This window comes from Phocoena sinus, chromosome 14 (assembly GCF_008692025.1).
Source record: "Phocoena sinus isolate mPhoSin1 chromosome 14, mPhoSin1.pri, whole genome shotgun sequence".
NCBI classification, from domain to species: Eukaryota; Metazoa; Chordata; class Mammalia; order Artiodactyla; family Phocoenidae; genus Phocoena; species Phocoena sinus.
Genome location: NC_045776.1, coordinates 64877349 through 64895995, shown reverse-complemented (window position 1 = coordinate 64895995; position 18647 = coordinate 64877349). Strand labels below are relative to the sequence as shown.

General features: G+C 59.9%; 4 gene segments (V, D, J or C); all 4 read left to right on the top strand.

Moving 5' to 3' along the window:
* Positions 1-9114, top strand: part of LOC116739222 — a 280988-nt gene extending 271874 nt beyond the window's left edge. Inside the window, 2 exon segments of the V gene segment in view lie at positions 7202-7236; positions 8658-9114. Of these exon segments, the coding sequence occupies positions 7202-7236; positions 8658-8977 (355 nt within the window).
* Positions 552-2514, top strand: LOC116739224. The segment is given in 2 exon segments: positions 552-636; positions 2058-2514. Coding segments are annotated over 2 exon segments (381 nt in total).
* On the top strand, positions 3849-5811 carry LOC116739225. The segment is given in 2 exon segments: positions 3849-3933; positions 5355-5811. Coding segments are annotated over 2 exon segments (381 nt in total).
* A 1352-nt stretch (positions 9115-10466) lies between the features above and the next one.
* Positions 10467-12425, top strand: LOC116739326. The segment is given in 2 exon segments: positions 10467-10547; positions 11969-12425. Coding segments are annotated over 2 exon segments (381 nt in total).
* The last annotated feature ends 6222 nt before the right edge of the window (positions 12426-18647 follow it).

The window sequence follows — 18647 nt, the reverse complement described above, 5'->3', positions numbered from 1 at the left end:
TCTAGGACGGTGCCGTGGACTTGACTGTGTACTGATTCACCATCTTAGATCTGGAATGAGATCTCAGATCAGTGAGATTATTGCTGTAGGAGCTACACAGGACAGGGATCCGAGTGGTTAGAAAGGCAGACACACACGCACATGCACGCACACCGGCACACACACGAGTTACTGCAAACTTGGCCGTGTTGGACATGCCTCTAGGGCACTGGAGCCTCCAGAATCCCTGTGGCCTCGCTCTGCAGAGAGCACAGCTCCATCCCCTCAGGATGCTAAACAGGCTCCTCACCCTCCCACCATGATGCCCCCCATGCTGCTGACCAGGGGACCCCACCTCCTCCAGGAAAGGAAGGTCCCTGGGATGTGATGTGACACCCAGATGTCTCTCCTGCACCTCCCATGCCTGGGGATGGATGGAGCCCCGCTTCCCAGGGCTGAAGTTGCTGGTGGGGTGGGGTCCCCCCACATCCTCCCCGAGGACAGACCAGCCCCCATGACAAGGAGGGTGGCCCTGGGGCCTCTGTGCAGCTGCAGCTGGGCCTGGGCAGGGGGTGGAGGGGTTGTCAGGAGGGTTTATGTTCGAGGCTGTGTCACTGTGTGATGTGTTCGGCGGAGGGACCAAGCTGACCGTCCTGGGTGAGTCTCCCCCTTCCCCTCCTCTTCGGAGTCCACAGTGAAATTTGGGCAGATTTTCTTGTCTTTTCCCTCTTCTCTGGGGCTGGGGTCTCACTCTCCGGGGTCTGTCACCTTCACCCTCTAGGCTGTCCATTGCCCCCAAGCCTGTCATTCTTCACAGAACCTGGTGGCCATGGTGGGGACAGGCTCAGTGACCCTCCTGCCACGCCTCGCTCTTCCCATCCCGAGACTTCCCTCCAGGCCCTTCTTCTCTGGATGCTGGGATGTCAGCTCCCTCCTCAGGGTGCCCAGCCCCAGGGTCTGAGGAGAACGGAGGGGCTGAGGCCCAAGGAATGGGGGTCTCAGGCTGGGGCACTGGGTCCAGGGATGTGGGAAGGACACTGGAAAGAGCTGGACAGAGTATGGGTGTCATCCTGGGACCTTTCTGCTCAGGGACCCCAATGGGGGCTAGTGAGGGACCCCAGAGCCAGGGGCCTTGGAGAGTGGAGGAGGGAACAGTACACGGGGGAAGGGTAGACGAGTGTCCCGTTGAGAAGGTGGCCTCAGGGTGCTAGGTTCCCATCATCCTCCCAGCAAGCAGGCCACCCCAGGCCGCACACATCTCAGGACACTTGGACCTTAAGGGTCACTGCACCAGTTACACACTGGACGTGAGCCCCTAGCTCAGACGCCCAGGGTGGGGACTCCTCATAGGGACAGGTGACAGGAACTGACTCAGCCAGGCAGACAGATGTCCCAGGACAGACAGATCCCCAGCGGGACTTCACAGGTCAGGGGACCCCTCAGAACAGACACAGCCCCAGGCTCAGAACATAACATTTACCCACATGGAAACTCTCATTTGTGGGACTCCCTGGACCCCAGCCCTGGGACTGACGCTCCCTCCACCCTGGCAGCCCTGGAGGGGTCTCTGTGGTCTCTGTGGCAGCCCTAGAGGGTTGGGGGCTGCGAGGCTGGCATCAGGGGGACTGTGCGCAACAAACCCCCCCCGCCAAAAGGGAAGAGAGCCTAAACGGGAGACAGGCAGACGACCTGTATGAGGACACCGGACGAAAACCAGGGGAAGATCTCAGACAGACTGATGCCCAGGACACACAGACACCCAGAGGAAAGAGAGGACCTCAGGGTAGACGCCAGGCAGCACCAGGGAGCAGAGGGTGGGATGTGGTTTATGGGACGTGGGAGCCTGAGGAAGAGATGGAGACTTGCAAGGGAGCCCCGAACTCCCAGGAGTCGGGCACTGAGGATCCCCCGACAGAAGGTGAGCGACCCCAGCCATGGCTGCCTGACCTCAGGGGAGCAAGGGCCCGCCTGCGATCCATGCACTGGACTTTGGGCACCTGCGCCCGCTTCTCCTGAGCTCAGGGGCTCCCGCGATGGACGCTGCCCCAGTGACCTCCCGTCTCCCCCTCACTTTGCAGGTCAGCCCAAGTCCCCGCCCTCAGTCACTCTGTTCGCGCCCTCCACTGAGGAGCTCAGCGCCAACAAGGCCACCCTGGTGTGTCTCATCAATGACTTCTACCCGGGCAGCGTGACGGTGGCCTGGAAGGCAGGCAGCGCCACCATCACCAGGGGCGTGGAGACCGCCCAGCCCTCGAAACAGAGCAACAGCAAGTACGCGGCCAGCAGCTACCTGGCCCTGACGGCCAGCGAGTGGAAATCTTATGAGAGCGTCAGCTGCCAGGTCACGCACGAGGGGAGCACCGTGGAGAAGACAGTGTCGCCCTCCGAGTGCTCTTAGGTCCTGGTCCTCACATCCTCAGGGGACTGGAGCCACAGGACCCCTGGAGGGTCTACCCACCCACCCTGGTCCCCCCAGCCCTTCCTCCTGCACCCAGTCAATTCTCAATAAAATGTCCTCATTGTCATTCAGAACTCGTGCTCTGCTCATGTTTCTTTCTGCATTTGGTGTCCTGAACTCAACCATCCTCGAAGGGGAACAAAATCCTCCTATCCTTTAAGAAATCAAGATAGAGGATGGAGTCTTGGGACTCTTGTGAGGGATGGTTTCACTGTCACCCAGGAACCCCCTCCTCCAGAGAACATTCGAGAACAGGGAATTGGGTCGCTGCAGGAATGGAAGTCTGTCCACCCTCCCCACCCTCTTCCATGTTTCCTCCTCTGTGTGGACCACCTCCACATCTGATTGTCCCGGTCACACGGTGTTTGGTTGCCAGGGTCCCCAGGACAATACCTCAGCTCCCTTCCCTGGAATCGTCAGCATCACATTCTGGGTTGTGTACCCCTCAGGAGTCCGTCGGTTCTGTAGATGGTGACCCACCGATTCCACGTGTCCTTTTGCTCAAAACCCACCCCGGTAATTCCGCATGACCTCGTCCTAGAGTTCCCACCCCTCCTCATGGCACCTCCTGCTCGCACCTCCCTAGGGAAACAGCCCTGTGCCCCTCCCCCAGGCCTTCCTGTCACACTCTGCACAGGACCCACAGCCCCTGACCCTGGTCCCTCATCCCACACTCCCTCTAGACAGTCCTCCTCCCACTTGCGTCAGGAGGGTCCCGGCTGCCTTCAAGGCTCCTGGGACGAGGCCAGCTCTGCTCTCACCAGTCTCTCGGTGGCCAGCCCACCACCGACCCCACCACAAATGCCAGTAAAAACCATGTGAGTGGTCGACGGGGCCATGAGTCTAACGTCAAGTTTCGGTCTAGGACGGTGCCGTGGACTTGACTGTGTACTGATTCACCATCTTAGATCTGGAATGAGATCTCAGATCAGTGAGATTATTGCTGTAGGAGCTACACAGGACAGGGATCCGAGTGGTTAGAAAGGCAGACACACACGCACATGCACGCACACCGGCACACACACGAGTTACTGCAAACTTGGCCGTGTTGGACATGCCTCTAGGGCACTGGAGCCTCCAGAATCCCTGTGGCCTCGCTCTGCAGAGAGCACAGCTCCATCCCCTCAGGATGCTAAACAGGCTCCTCACCCTCCCACCATGATGCCCCCCATGCTGCTGACCAGGGGACCCCACCTCCTCCAGGAAAGGAAGGTCCCTGGGATGTGATGTGACACCCAGATGTCTCTCCTGCACCTCCCATGCCTGGGGATGGATGGAGCCCCGCTTCCCAGGGCTGAAGTTGCTGGTGGGGTGGGGTCCCCCCACATCCTCCCCGAGGACAGACCAGCCCCCATGACAAGGAGGGTGGCCCTGGGGCCTCTGTGCAGCTGCAGCTGGGCCTGGGCAGGGGGTGGAGGGGTTGTCAGGAGGGTTTATGTTCGAGGCTGTGTCACTGTGTGATGTGTTCGGCGGAGGGACCAAGCTGACCGTCCTGGGTGAGTCTCCCCCTTCCCCTCCTCTTCGGAGTCCACAGTGAAATTTGGGCAGATTTTCTTGTCTTTTCCCTCTTCTCTGGGGCTGGGGTCTCACTCTCCGGGGTCTGTCACCTTCACCCTCTAGGCTGTCCATTGCCCCCAAGCCTGTCATTCTTCACAGAACCTGGTGGCCATGGTGGGGACAGGCTCAGTGACCCTCCTGCCACGCCTCGCTCTTCCCATCCCGAGACTTCCCTCCAGGCCCTTCTTCTCTGGATGCTGGGATGTCAGCTCCCTCCTCAGGGTGCCCAGCCCCAGGGTCTGAGGAGAACGGAGGGGCTGAGGCCCAAGGAATGGGTGTCTCAGGCTGGGGCACTGGGTCCAGGGATGTGGGAAGGACACTGGAAAGAGCTGGACAGAGTATGGGTGTCATCCTGGGACCTTTCTGCTCAGGGACCCCAATGGGGGCTAGTGAGGGACCCCAGAGCCAGGGGCCTTGGAGAGTGGAGGAGGGAACAGTACACGGGGGAAGGGTAGACGAGTGTCCCGTTGAGAAGGTGGCCTCAGGGTGCTAGGTCCCCATCATCCTCCCAGCAAGCAGGCCACCCCAGGCCGCACACATCTCAGGAGACTTGGACCTTAAGGGTCACTGCACCAGTTACACACTGGACGTGAGCCCCTAGCTCAGACGCCCAGGGTGGGGACTCCTCATAGGGACAGGTGACAGGAACTGACTCAGCCAGGCAGACAGATGTCCCAGGACAGACAGATCCCCAGCGGGACTTCACAGGTCAGGGGACCCCTCAGAACAGACACAGCCCCAGGCTCAGAACATAACATTTACCCACATGGAAACTCTCATTTGTGGGACTCCCTGGACCCCAGCCCTGGGACTGACGCTCCCTCCACCCTGGCAGCCCTGGAGGGGTCTCTGTGGTCTCTGTGGCAGCCCTAGAGGGTTGGGGGCTGCGAGGCTGGCATCAGGGGGACTGTGCGCAACAAACCCCCCCCGCCAAAAGGGAAGAGAGCCTAAACGGGAGACAGGCAGACGACCTGTATGAGGACACCGGACGAAAACCAGGGGAAGATCTCAGACAGACTGATGCCCAGGACACACAGACACCCAGAGGAAAGAGAGGACCTCAGGGTAGACGCCAGGCAGCACCAGGGAGCAGAGGGTGGGATGTGGTTTATGGGACGTGGGAGCCTGAGGAAGAGATGGAGACTTGCAAGGGAGCCCCGAACTCCCAGGAGTCGGGCACTGAGGATCCCCCGACAGAAGGTGAGCGACCCCAGCCATGGCTGCCTGACCTCAGGGGAGCAAGGGCCCGCCTGCGATCCATGCACTGGACTTTGGGCACCTGCGCCCGCTTCTCCTGAGCTCAGGGGCTCCCGCGATGGACGCTGCCCCAGTGACCTCCCGTCTCCCCCTCACTTTGCAGGTCAGCCCAAGTCCCCGCCCTCAGTCACTCTGTTCGCGCCCTCCACTGAGGAGCTCAGCGCCAACAAGGCCACCCTGGTGTGTCTCATCAATGACTTCTACCCGGGCAGCGTGACGGTGGCCTGGAAGGCAGGCAGCGCCACCATCACCAGGGGCGTGGAGACCGCCCAGCCCTCGAAACAGAGCAACAGCAAGTACGCGGCCAGCAGCTACCTGGCCCTGACGGCCAGCGAGTGGAAATCTTATGAGAGCGTCAGCTGCCAGGTCACGCACGAGGGGAGCACCGTGGAGAAGACAGTGTCGCCCTCCGAGTGCTCTTAGGTCCTGGTCCTCACATCCTCAGGGGACTGGAGCCACAGGACCCCTGGAGGGTCTACCCACCCACCCTGGTCCCCCCAGCCCTTCCTCCTGCACCCAGTCAATTCTCAATAAAATGTCCTCATTGTCATTCAGAACTCGTGCTCTGCTCATGTTTCTTTCTGCATTTGGTGTCCTGAACTCAACCATCCTCGAAGGGGAACAAAATCCTCCTATCCTTTAAGAAATCAAGATAGAGGATGGAGTCTTGGGACTCTTGTGAGGGATGGTTTCACTGTCACCCAGGAACCCCCTCCTCCAGAGAACATTCGAGAACAGGGAATTGGGTCACTGCAGGAATGGAAGTCTGTCCACCCTCCCCACCCTCTTCCTCCTCTGTGTGGACCACCTCCACATCTGATTGTCCCGGTCACACGGTGTTTGGTTGCCAGGGTCCCCAGGACAATACCTCAGCTCCCTTCCCTGGAATCGTCAGCATCACATTCTGGATTGTGTACCCCTCAGGAGTCCGTCGGTTCTGTAGATGGTGACCCACCGATTCCACGTGTCCTTTCGCTCAAAACCCACCCCGGTAATTCCGCATGACCTCGTCCTAGAGTTCCCACCCCTCCTCATGGCACCTCCTGCTCGCACCTCCCTAGGGAAACAGCCCTGTGCCCCTCCCCCAGGCCTTCCTGTCACACTCTGCACAGGACCCACAGCCCCTGACCCTGGTCCCTCATCCCACACTCCCTCTAGACAGTCCTCCTCCCACTTGCGTCAGGAGGGTCCCGGCTGCCTTCAAGGCTCCTGGGACGAGGCCAGCTCTGCTCTCACCAGTCACTGGTGGTGGCCAGCCCACCACCGACCCCACCACAAATGCCAGTAAAAACCATGTGAGTGGTCGACGGGGCCATGAATCTAACGTCAAGTTTCGGTCTAGGACGGTGCCGTGGACTTGACTGTGTACTGATTCACCATCTTAGATCTGGAATGAGATCTCAGATCAGTGAGATTATTGCTGTAGGAGCTACACAGGACAGGGATCCGAGTGGTTAGAAAGGCAGACACACACACAGACACACACGCACATGCACACACACCGGCACACACATGAGTTACTGCAAACTTGGCCGTGTTGGACATGCCTCTAGGGCACTGGAGCCTCCAGAATCCCTGTGGCCTCGCTCTGCAGAGAGCACAGCTCCATCCCCTCAGGATGCTAAACAGGCTCCTCACCCTCCCACCATGATGCCCCCCATGCTGCTGACCAGGGGACCCCACCTCCTCCAGGAAAGGAAGGTCCCTGGGATGTGATGTGACACCCAGATGTCTCTCCTGCACCTCCCATGCCTGGGGATGGATGGAGCCCCGCTTCCCAGGGCTAAAGGTGCTGGTGGTGTGGGGTACCCCCTCATCCTCCCCGAGGACAGACCAGCCCCCATGACAAGGAGGGTGGCCCTGGGGCCTCTGTGCAGCTGCAGCTGGGCCTGGGCAGGGGGTGGAGGGGTTGTCAGGAGGGTTTATGTTCGAGGCTGTGTCACTGTGTGCTGCGTTCGGCGGAGGGACCAAGCTGACCGTCCTGGGTGAGTCTCCCCCTTCCCCTCCTCTTCGGGGTCCACAGTGAAATTTGGGCAGATTTTCTTGTCTTTTCCCTCCTGTCTGGGGCTGGGGTCTCACTCTCCGGAGTCTGTCACCTTCATCCTCTAGGCTGTCCATTGCCCCCAAGCCTGTCATTCTTCACAGAACCTGGTGGCCATGGTGGGGACAGGCTCAGTGACCCTCCTGCCACGCCTCGCTCTTCCCATCCCGAGCCTTCCCTCCAGGACCTTCTTCTCTGGATGCTGGGATGTCAGCTCCCTCCTCAGGGTGCCCAGCCCCAGGGTCTGAGAAGAACGGAGGGGCTGAGGCCCAAGGAATGGGGGTCTCAGGCTGGGGCACTGGGTCCAGGGATGTGGGAAGGACACTGGAAAGAGCTGGACAGAGTATGGGTGTCATCCTGGGACCTTTCTGCTCAGGGACCCCAATGGGGGCTAGTGAGGGACCCCAGAGCCAGGGGCCTTGGAGAGTGGAGGAGGGAACAGTACACGGGGGAAGGGTAGACGAGTGTCCCGTTGAGAAGGTGGCCTCAGGGTGCTAGGTCCCAATCATCCTCCCAACAAGCATGCCACCCCAGGCCGCACACATCTCAGGACACTTGGGCCTTAAGGGTCACTGCACCAGTTGCACACTGGACGTGAGCCCCTAGCTCAGACGCCCAGGGTGGGGACTCCTCATAGGGACAGGTGACAGGAACTGACTCGGCCAGGCAGACAGATGTCCCAGGACAGACAGATCCCCAGCGGGACTTCACAGGTCAGGGGACCCCTCAGAACAGACACAGCCCCAGGCTCAGAACATAACATTTACCCACATGGAAACTCTCATTTGTGGGACTCCCTGGACCCCTGCCCTGGGACTGACGCTCCCTCCACCCTGGCAGCCCTGGAGGGGTCTCTGTGGTCTCTGTGGCAGCCCTAGAGGGTTGGGGGCTGCGAGGCTGGCATCAGGGGGACTGTGGGCAGCAAACCCCCCCCGCCAAAAGGGAAGAGAGCCTGAACGGGAGACAGGCAGACGACCTGTATGAGGACACCGGACGAAAACCAGGGGAAGATCTCAGACAGACTGATGCCCAGGACACACAGACACCCAGAGGAAAGAGAGGACCTCAGGGTAGACGCCAGGCAGCACCAGGGAGCAGAGGGTGGGATGTGGTTTATGGGACGTGGGAGCCTGAGGAAGAGATGGAGACTTGCAAGGGAGCCCCGAACTCCCAGGAGTCGGGCACTGAGGATCCCCCGACAGAAGGTGAGCGACCCCAGCCATGGCTGCCTGACCTCAGGGGAGCAAGGGCCCGCCTGCGATCCATGCACTGGACTTTGGGCACCTGCGCCGGCTTCTCCTGAGCTCAGGGGCTCCCGCGATGGACGCTGCCCCAGTGACCTCCCGTCTCCCCCTCACTTTGCAGGTCAGCCCAAGTCCCCGCCCTCAGTCACTCTGTTCGCGCCCTCCACTGAGGAGCTCAGCGCCAACAAGGCCACCCTGGTGTGTCTCATCAATGACTTCTACCCGGGCAGCGTGACGGTGGCCTGGAAGGCAGGCAGCACCACCATCACCAGGGGCGTGGAGACCGCCCAGCCCTCGAAACAGAGCAACAGCAAGTACGCGGCCAGCAGCTACCTGGCCCTGACGGCCAGCGAGTGGAAATCTTATGAGAGCGTCAGCTGCCAGGTCACGCACGAGGGGAGCACCGTGGAGAAGACAGTGTCGCCCTCCGAGTGCTCTTAGGTCCTGGTCCTCACATCCTCAGGGGACTGGAGCCACAGGACCCCTGGAGGGTCTACCCACCCACCCTGGTCCCCCCAGCCCTTCCTCCTGCACCCAGTCAATTCTCAATAAAATGTCCTCATTGTCATTCAGAACTCGTGCTCTGTTCATGTTTCTTTCTGCATTTGGTGTCCTGAACTCAACCATCCTCGAAGGGGAACAAAATCCTCCTATCCTTTAAGAAATCAAGATAGAGGATGGAGTCTTGGGACTCTTGTGAGGGATGGTTTCACTGTCACCCAGGAACCCCCTCCTCCAGAGAACATTCGAGAACAGGGAATTGGGTCGCTGCAGGAATGGAAGTCTGTCCACCCTCCCCACCCTCTTCCATGTTTCCTCCTCTGTGTGGACCACCTCCACATCTGATTGTCCCGGTCACACGGTGTTTGGTTGCCAGGGTCCCCAGGACAATACCTCAGCTCCCTTCCCTGGAATCGTCAGCATCACATTCTGGATTGTGTACCCCTCAGGAGTCCGTCGGTTCTGTAGATGGTGACCCACCGATTCCACGTGTCCTTTTGCTCAAAACCCACCCCGGTAATTCCGCATGACCTCGTCCTAGAGTTCCCACCCCTCCTCATGGCACCTCCTGCTCGCACCTCCCTAGGGAAACAGCCCTGTGCCCCTCCCCCAGGCCTTCCTGTCACACTCTGCACAGGACCCACAGCCCCTGACCCTGGTCCCTCATCCCACACTCCCTCTAGACAGTCCTCCTCCCACTTGCGTCAGGAGGGTCCCGGCTGCCTTCAAGGCTCCTGGGACGAGGCCAGCTCTGCTCTCACCAGTCACTGGTGGTGGCCAGCCCACCACCGACCCCACCACAAATGCCAGTAAAAACCATGTGAGTGGTCGACGGGGCCATGAATCTAACGTCAAGTTTCGGTCTAGGACGGTGCCGTGGACTTGACTGTGTACTGATTCACCATCTTAGATCTGGAATGAGATCTCAGATCAGTGAGATTATTGCTGTAGGAGCTACACAGGACAGGGATCCGAGTGGTTAGAAAGGCAGACACACACACAGACACACACGCACATGCACACACACCGGCACACACATGAGTTACTGCAAACTTGGCCGTGTTGGACATGCCTCTAGGGCACTGGAGCCTCCAGAATCCCTGTGGCCTCGCTCTGCAGAGAGCACAGCTCCATCCCCTCAGGATGCTAAACAGGCTCCTCACCCTCCCACCATGATGCCCCCCATGCTGCTGACCAGGGGACCCCACCTCCTCCAGGAAAGGAAGGTCCCTGGGATGTGATGTGACACCCAGATGTCTCTCCTGCACCTCCCATGCCTGGGGATGGATGGAGCCCCGCTTCCCAGGGCTAAAGGTGCTGGTGGTGTGGGGTCCCCCCTCATCCTCCCCGAGGACAGACCAGCCCCCATGACAAGGAGGGTGGCCCTGGGGCCTCTGTGCAGCTGCAGCTGGGCCTGGGCAGGGGGTGGAGGGGTTGTCAGGAGGGTTTATGTTCGAGGCTGTGTCACTGTGTGCTGCGTTCGGCGGAGGGACCAAGCTGACCGTCCTGGGTGAGTCTCCCCCTTCCCCTCCTCTTCGGGGTCCACAGTGAAATTTGGGCAGATTTTCTTGTCTTTTCCCTCCTGTCTGGGGCTGGGGTCTCACTCTCCGGAGTCTGTCACCTTCATCCTCTAGGCTGTCCATTGCCCCCAAGCCTGTCATTCTTCACAGAACCTGGTGGCCATGGTGGGGACAGGCTCAGTGACCCTCCTGCCACGCCTCGCTCTTCCCATCCCGAGCCTTCCCTCCAGGCCCTTCTTCTCTGGATGCTGGGATGTCAGCTCCCTCCTCAGGGTGCCCAGCCCCAGGGTCTGAGGAGAACGGAGGGGCTGAGGCCCAAGGAATGGGGGTCTCAGGCTGGGGCACTGGGTCCAGGGATGTGGGAAGGACACTGGAAAGAGCTGGACAGAGTATGGGTGTCATCCTGGGACCTTTCTGCTCAGGGACCCCAATGGGGGCTAGTGAGGGACCCCAGAGCCAGGGGCCTTGGAGAGTGGAGGAGGGAACAGTACACGGGGGAAGGGTAGACGAGTGTCCCGTTGAGAAGGTGGCCTCAGGGTGCTAGGTCCCCATCATCCTCCCAGCAAGCAGGCCACCCCAGGCCGCACACATCTCAGGACACTTGGGCCTTAAGGGTCACTGCACCAGTTACACACTGGACGTGAGCCCCTAGCTCAGACGCCCAGGGTGGGGACTTCTCATAGGGACAGGTGACAGGAACTGACTCGGCCAGACAGACAGATGTCCCAGGACAGACAGATCCCCAGCGGGACTTCACAGGTCAGGGGACCCCTCAGAACAGACACAGCCCCAGGCTCAGAACAAAACATTCACTCACATGGAAACTCTCATTTGTGGGACTCCCTGGACCCCAGCCCTGGGACTGACGCTCCCTCCACCCTGGCAGCCCTGGAGGGGTCTCTGTGGTCTCTGTGGCAGCCCTAGAGGGTTGGGGGCTGCGAGGCTGGCATCAGGGGGACTGTGGGCAACAAACCCCCCCCCCCAAACGGGAAGAGAGCCTGAACGGGAGACAGGCAGACGACCTGTATGAGGACACCGGACGAAAACCAGGGGAAGATCTCAGACAGACTGATGCCCAGGACACACAGACACCCAGAGGAAAGAGAGGACCTCAGGGTAGACGCCAGGCAGCACCAGGGAGCAGAGGGTGGGATGTGGTTTATGGGACATGGGAGCCTGAGGAAGAGATGGAGACTTGCAAGGGAGCCCCGAACTCCCAGGAGTCGGGCACTGAGGATCCCCCGACAGAAGGTGAGCGACCCCAGCCATGGCTGCCTGACCTCAGGGGAGCAAGGGCCCGCCTGCGATCCATGCACTGGACTTTGGGCACCTGCGCCCGCTTCTCCTGAGCTCAGGGGCTCCCGCGATGGACGCTGCCCCAGTGACCTCCCGTCTCCCCCTCACTTTGCAGGTCAGCCCAAGTCCCCGCCCTCAGTCACTCTGTTCGCGCCCTCCACTGAGGAGCTCAGCGCCAACAAGGCCACCCTGGTGTGTCTCATCAATGACTTCTACCCGGGCAGCGTGACGGTGGCCTGGAAGGCAGGCAGCACCACCATCACCAGGGGCGTGGAGACCGCCCAGCCCTCGAAACAGAGCAACAGCAAGTACGCGGCCAGCAGCTACCTGGCCCTGACGGCCAGCGAGTGGAAATCTTATGAGAGCGTCAGCTGCCAGGTCACGCACGAGGGGAGCACCGTGGAGAAGACAGTGTCGCCCTCCGAGTGCTCTTAGGTCCTGGTCCTCACATCCTCAGGGGACTGGAGCCACAGGACCCCTGGAGGGTCTACCCACCCACCCTGGTCCCCCCAGCCCTTCCTCCTGCACCCAGTCAATTCTCAATAAAATGTCCTCATTGTCATTCAGAACTCGTGCTCTGCTCATGTTTCTTTCTGCATTTGGTGTCCTGAACTCAACCATCCTCGAAGGGGAACAAAATCCTCTTATCCTTTAAGAAATCAAGATAGAGGATGGAGTCTTGGGACTCCTGTGAGGGATGGTTTCACTGTCACCCAGGAACCCCCTCCTCCAGAGAACATTCGAGAACAGGGAATTGGGTCGCTGCAGGAATGGAAGTCTGTCCACCCTCCCCACCCTCTTCCATGTTTCCTCCTCTGTGTGGACCACCTCCACATCTGATTGTCCCGGTCACACAGTGTTTGGTTGCCAGGGTCCCCAGGACAATACCTCAGCTCCCTTCCCTGGAATCCTCAGCATCGCATTCTGGTTTACTTTCCCCCTCAAGTGTCCTTCTGTCCATTGATGAAGACCCACTGATTCCATGTTTCCTTTGGTTTAAAACTCACCCTGACTATTCCGCATGACCTCGTCCTAGAGTCACCCCCACTTCACCCCCTCCCAGCTCCCTCCTGCTCCCACCTCTCCAGGGATACTGCCTTCTGCCCCTGCCCCAGGCCCTCACTGTCACACTCACAGGAACCTCCATTTCCTGAGCCTGTCACTCATCCCACACTCCCCCGGGGTATCCCTCCTCCCGCTTGTGTCAGGTGGGTCCTGCCTCCATTCAAGGCCCCAGGGCCGAGGTCAGCCTTTCTCTCTCTGATCCTTAGAAGTCAGCCCAGCACTGACTCCACCACAACTGTCTCCTGTCCAAGTGTCCATGGTGGTCGATGGGCGCCATGAGCTCGAGGTCTGGCATCATTTTCTAGGAAGGTGCCGTGGGTTCGTCTGTGAACTGGAACTGTGGAATGGGATCAGAGACCCTCCCAGATGACTGTCCTAGGTGCTAACATAGGATCTCATAGCTGCCCCTTTCATCGCACACACACACACAAAGTTACTAGAAACATGGCCCTGTTGGATGTGCCTCTAAGGAAATGGAGCCTCCAGAATGCCCCGTGGCCTCGCTCTGCAGAGAGAACAGCTCCATCCCCTCAGGGTGCTAAACAGGCTCCACCCTCCCACCACTGACACCCCCCTCAAGCTGCTCTCCTGAAAGGGAGTTCCCTGGGATGTGATGTGACACACAGACATCCCTCCTGCCCCTCCCACAACTGGGGATGGATGGAGCCCCGCTTCCCAGGGGTGAAGTTGCAGGATTGGAGAGGTTTCCCCTTCCCTCCCCAAGGCCAGACTAGCTCCCATGACAAAAAGGGTGGTCCTGGAGCCTCAGTGCAGCTGCAGGTGGGCCTGGGTTAAGGGCTGGGTGGCTGACAGGTGGGTTTATGCTTGAGGCTGTGTCACTGTGTACTGTGTGGACCCAGCTGACCATCCTGAGTGAGTCTCCCCCTTTCCATCTTCTTGGGGTCAGGAGTGACAATTGGGTAGATTTTTCTGTTTTCTCTGTCCTGTCTGGGGCTGGGGTCTGAATTGCTCTGGGGCCTGTAACCCTCACCCTTTAGTCCGTTCACTGTTCTTAGACCCCGGTTGGCGGCAGGATGGGATGGTCTCAGGGAGCCTCTTGCTCCCGGTACTGTGACCCCGAGGTCTCTCCCGGGGACCTTCTCCTCTTGATTCTTCATGTTTCCTTGAGGGATAGTTTCACTCTCACCCAGAAAAGCCCAGAGAATATTCCAGAGCAGGGCACCAGGACCCAGGAGAGCCCACCTCTGCAACTTCCCTACACTTGCTGTTCTTGTGTGGACCTCGCCCACCACCAGCCCTCAGGCCCTCTCCCCCACTCCCCTGCCCCCAGGATAATATCTGAACTGCTTCCCTGGATTCTTCACAATCTGAGACTATGAGGCAAGAAACCCCCTCCCCAAAAGGGCGGAGACCTGACACCAATACAAATGGATGGATGGACATGCTGTATGAGGACATGGGGAGAGGGTCTGGGGGGAGGGGATCTTCAGGCAGACAGATGCCCCGGGAAGGATGAGAGGTCACAGCTGATGTCGGCAGCAGCAGGGAGCACAGGGCAGGAGGTCAAGTTATGAGGACGTGTGAACCTGAAGGGTCAGGGGCCAAAGAGGGTGCCCAGAGCTCCCATGATTAGGGCATCGAGGACTTCCAAGTGGGTCCAATGGTTAAGACTCCGCGCTTCCGCTGCAGGGAGCACAGGTTCCATTCCTGGTCGGGGAACTAAGATCTTGAATGCCACACAGCATGGCCAAAAAAAGAAATTAGGGCATAGAGATTCTCCCAACAGGATCCGGTAGGGTCTCCCCGTGCCCGACCTGGGCCCACCGCAGCCCTCTTCCTGCACCAAACAACCTGCAATACAATGTCCTCATCGTTATTCAGAAATCATGCTCTCTGCTCATTTCTTTTTTTGTCTCGTATTTAATTTGCACCCTCTCCAGAATTCTGGGGGTGGGGTGGGGAATCCTAGGCGCCAGTGAGAAAGTAACTGAAGGGAGAGGCTCACAGTCTCCTGGTTGCCTGGGCATCTCCCAGGCAACCAGCCAGGACACATCACCCATCCGCCCTCTCCTTCTTTCCACTCCTCCTCCAGCACAAGGCCGTGCCCACCCCCTGCCACCTTCCTGGCCGGAGCTGCCCATGACTGGTGACCTCCAGATGAGCCCTCCCTCCCTGCCCTGGTGGGGACGCTCTAGACTGCCCCCCAACCCACATCCTGTCTTTCCTGCCGTAGCCTGGACCCCCTCTGCTTCTGGCCCTGCCCCCAGGATGCCCTCCTCCCTGCCTTCCCAGCTCAGCTCCTGCCCCCCCTCACCCTCCCTGTCACTCCCTAGGGCTGGACCACCCACGGGGGCCAGGACACTCCAGCAACATTGGATTCATGGGCTCTTAAACCTGGGGTCCACCTCAGTTCTTCACCCGATGGCAGGTGCAGGGCTGCAAGAGGAGTAGGAGGAAGCTAGGAAGGAAACTGTCCCACAAAAGCCCTGCCTGGAAGCTCGGGCACGTGACAAAGATCAGCTCTGAGCTCCCCAGGAGCCAATGCGAGGAGGGAATAGGTGCCTCAGAATCTCTGAGATTCAACAAAGCTTTTGCTGGAGGGAAACTGGTATCTCAGCACTGAAGCCAGGTGTCTTGTACCACGGTTAGAAGTGGGGACATGTTTTACCCAAGGCCTCAGCGTTGACGGGAACCGGGCTCTGACACACACACAGGTGATCACCTGGCAGTCTCATGACATGGTAATGACCACCAGGTGGGACAGCTGCCCCTGTATGGGGAGCCCTCCATGTTCCTGTCTCCGGTACAACCAGGTTACCATCTCTGGGGGGTTACATAGTAACTGTACATAGTACTGTTAGGTACATAGTGTAGTTACATAGTAACAGTCCCCTGATTTGGCTCCCAGGGGTGTAGCCAGGAAAGTCCCTGCCCCTGGACCCAGGGTGGACCACCACCCTGCACACACCACACACCCAAGTCCTCTCCCACCCCTGCCTGAGGCCCTCCTGGGTGTCCTGGCACCCCCAAGCTGCCCCCCACTCACAGCCCAGCTATGCCAGGTGGGAGCAAAGAGGTGAGGGGCGTTCTCGCAGGTCTGTGCCAGAAAGGCACGTGCCACCTTTCTGGGGCTTGTCTACTGGACGCCTCCTCCCTTCCGTCATGTTGTCAGTGGGAAAGCCCCGTCCCGTGGAGGGACTTGGTGTCTCTGCAAGGCCCCTGGGGTCTGGGGGCTCCAGCCACTTTGACGATGAAGGGTGTGGTGAGAGACCCAGCCCCAGCCCCGCCCAAGCCCTTCATGCAGGGACCCTGGGCTGTGGAGACCCCACTGCACTTGGGAGTTAGAGGGGTGGGCCATAGAAGTGGGTGACTCTGTCCCTCGGCTCCTGGCTATAATGAATCACCCAAACTCAGAAGCTTTAAACAACATTTATTCTTACAGGTTGGGGGGCAGAAATCCAAAATGAGTCCTACAGGCTGAATTTGAGGTGTCTCAGGGCCAAGCTCCTCCCAGAGCCCGTTTCCAGCCTCTAAAGGAGCCCTAGTCCTCAGCTCGGGTCCCTCCCTCCTGCTTCAAAGCCACAGCAGCTTCTAACCTCTCTCCCTTGCCCCCTGACCTCTGTCCCCATCGCCACACCCCGTCCCCTCCCTCTGACCCTCCCTTCTAAAGCCCCTGCATGGAGCCACCCAGATAATCTAGGATAATCTCCGCATTTCAAGGCCCTTAACTCCATCACATCTGCAAAAGCCCTGTCGCCCCATAAGGGATGTACTCACAGGGTCTGGGGATTAGGACGTGGACAACTTGAGGCCTTATTCGTCTGACCACAGCTCCAGCTCCCAGATCCCCGAGGCCTCGGGGACCTTTGCCCACGTTCCTCTCCCTCTGTGTCCTTCCTGGTCCCTGGGCTGGGCCACTCCTGGGGGCCTCCCAGCCCAGGATCCCCCCCCGTTCCTCCCTTGCCTCCTGCGGCCCCTTCTCCTGGGCTCACAGGAGGAGCCCGGTGTTAGCTTCAGCTCTGGGGCACTGCTTCCCTCCGGCCCCAGCTAAATGCTCTCCAGGCCTTACTTGTCAGTCATCAAACCTCCCTCGGAGGAAGACCCTATAATGACACACGCCCTACGGATGGAGACACAAGGCCCAGAGACCCTGAGTGACCTGCCCACGTTCACGGCAGGACTGAACCCCATCCGCCCACCCGACCCCAGAGCTCAGCTCCTGCCCCCAGGTTCCCAGCCGCCCCCAGTGCCCTGCCCACCCTGGCCAGGCCCTCCTGACTCATCCAGCCTCCTCCCTGGGGACCTCCGAGCCCACCTGAATCAGGTCCCCCTCCCTGGGACCCACGGCTTAAGGGGACAGAGTTGCTGGGGCCCGTGAGGGACCACGGGGGACAGGGGCCTTAGGTCAGAGTGGCTGGCTTCCTCATGTTCTGGGTCAGAAATCAGGGTCAGGGCACTGGGGGAGGGGCCGAGAGAGGGTCGCCTCTTTCTGAAGACCCCACCTCAGTCCAGGCTCCCAGGGAGGGTCACCGCAGGGCTCACCCTTGGTTGCCCCAACACCAGGAGGGTCAGTCCCCAGTAGGTGGCTTCCCAGGCCCAGCCACCCCCCCCCAACTCCCTGGTCTCTGAAGATGCAGGAACTGTCACGACACCTTCAGTCAGGGGCTGCTCTCCGAGGAGCTGTGGATCTGGGGTCCAGGGAAGGGAGCCCAGTGCTAAGCACAGCAGGAACTCAGAGGCCAGGACAGCCCTCCCGCAGCCCCCCAGAGCAGCAGGCCGGCTCCCCTTCTCCCCCAATGAGGCCCCTGTGTCTGCCTCTGCCTTTTCCTGCCAAGAACCTTTGGGGTCCCCACTTCCTCCGGGATGTGAGACTTCACCACAGCTCCTGGGGGGCATGCAGAGGGGCATACGGAAGAGGGGCCCTGAATTCGGGGAATCTCAGGCCCCATGATGGACGGACGCCCTGCCGCGGAGCAGCCACTGGGCTGTCAGCCGTGGGGATGCTTCACCCCTCGGATGTCCCAGCCCATCCGTGAAACCTCAGAGACACCCCACTTCCCTGCGGTCACTGTGACTGCATCCCACTCCAGTCCCCTTCCCTGCAGTTGACACTGGGGCTGGAATCACTACCAGCCCGCGCATGACTCAACCCCTTCCAGGTCTCAGACCACTGGCTGCCAATCAGCTGCTGTTTCCCAAGTGCCTGAGCAAGCCCTGCCCCAGCCGGGACCAGTCCTGGCCCTGCCTGGCCCCGATATGGCAGTAACGGAGGACCCAGACACCAGGCCAGCGGTCAGAGAGCTGGAAGGCCGTCTCCGGGGCCCAGCACCAGCTTTCAAGCCTCAGCAGCTCCCAATTTCCCTCCCGATGGCCATTATAGGCCCACAGACATGATCCTGGGGAAAGAAATAACCCGGAGGTAATGAGATGCCCAGACTCGAGGATGGCCTCTGTGACCTGACAAAATCCTGAGGATCGTACTTCCTCATATGAAAGCGGTAGGGCCACCGAGTGTGAACCCACCCCCCTGAGCCCACGACACAGGGCCCCCCGGCAGGGCCCCTGACTGTGACCTCACTCAGTTAGCAGGCAGCCCCAGTGGCTTCCAAGGCACTCGGTCACTCCAGGGTAAGCCATCTGGCTCACCCAGGCTGCCCCTCTTGGCAGCCATGCACCCACGCTCTGATCCTCAAGGATGGCACCTTGAGGCCAACCCACTTTCCTGTCACCCCCTCCGGGTGGACCTGTCTCCCACCCATGACCCAACT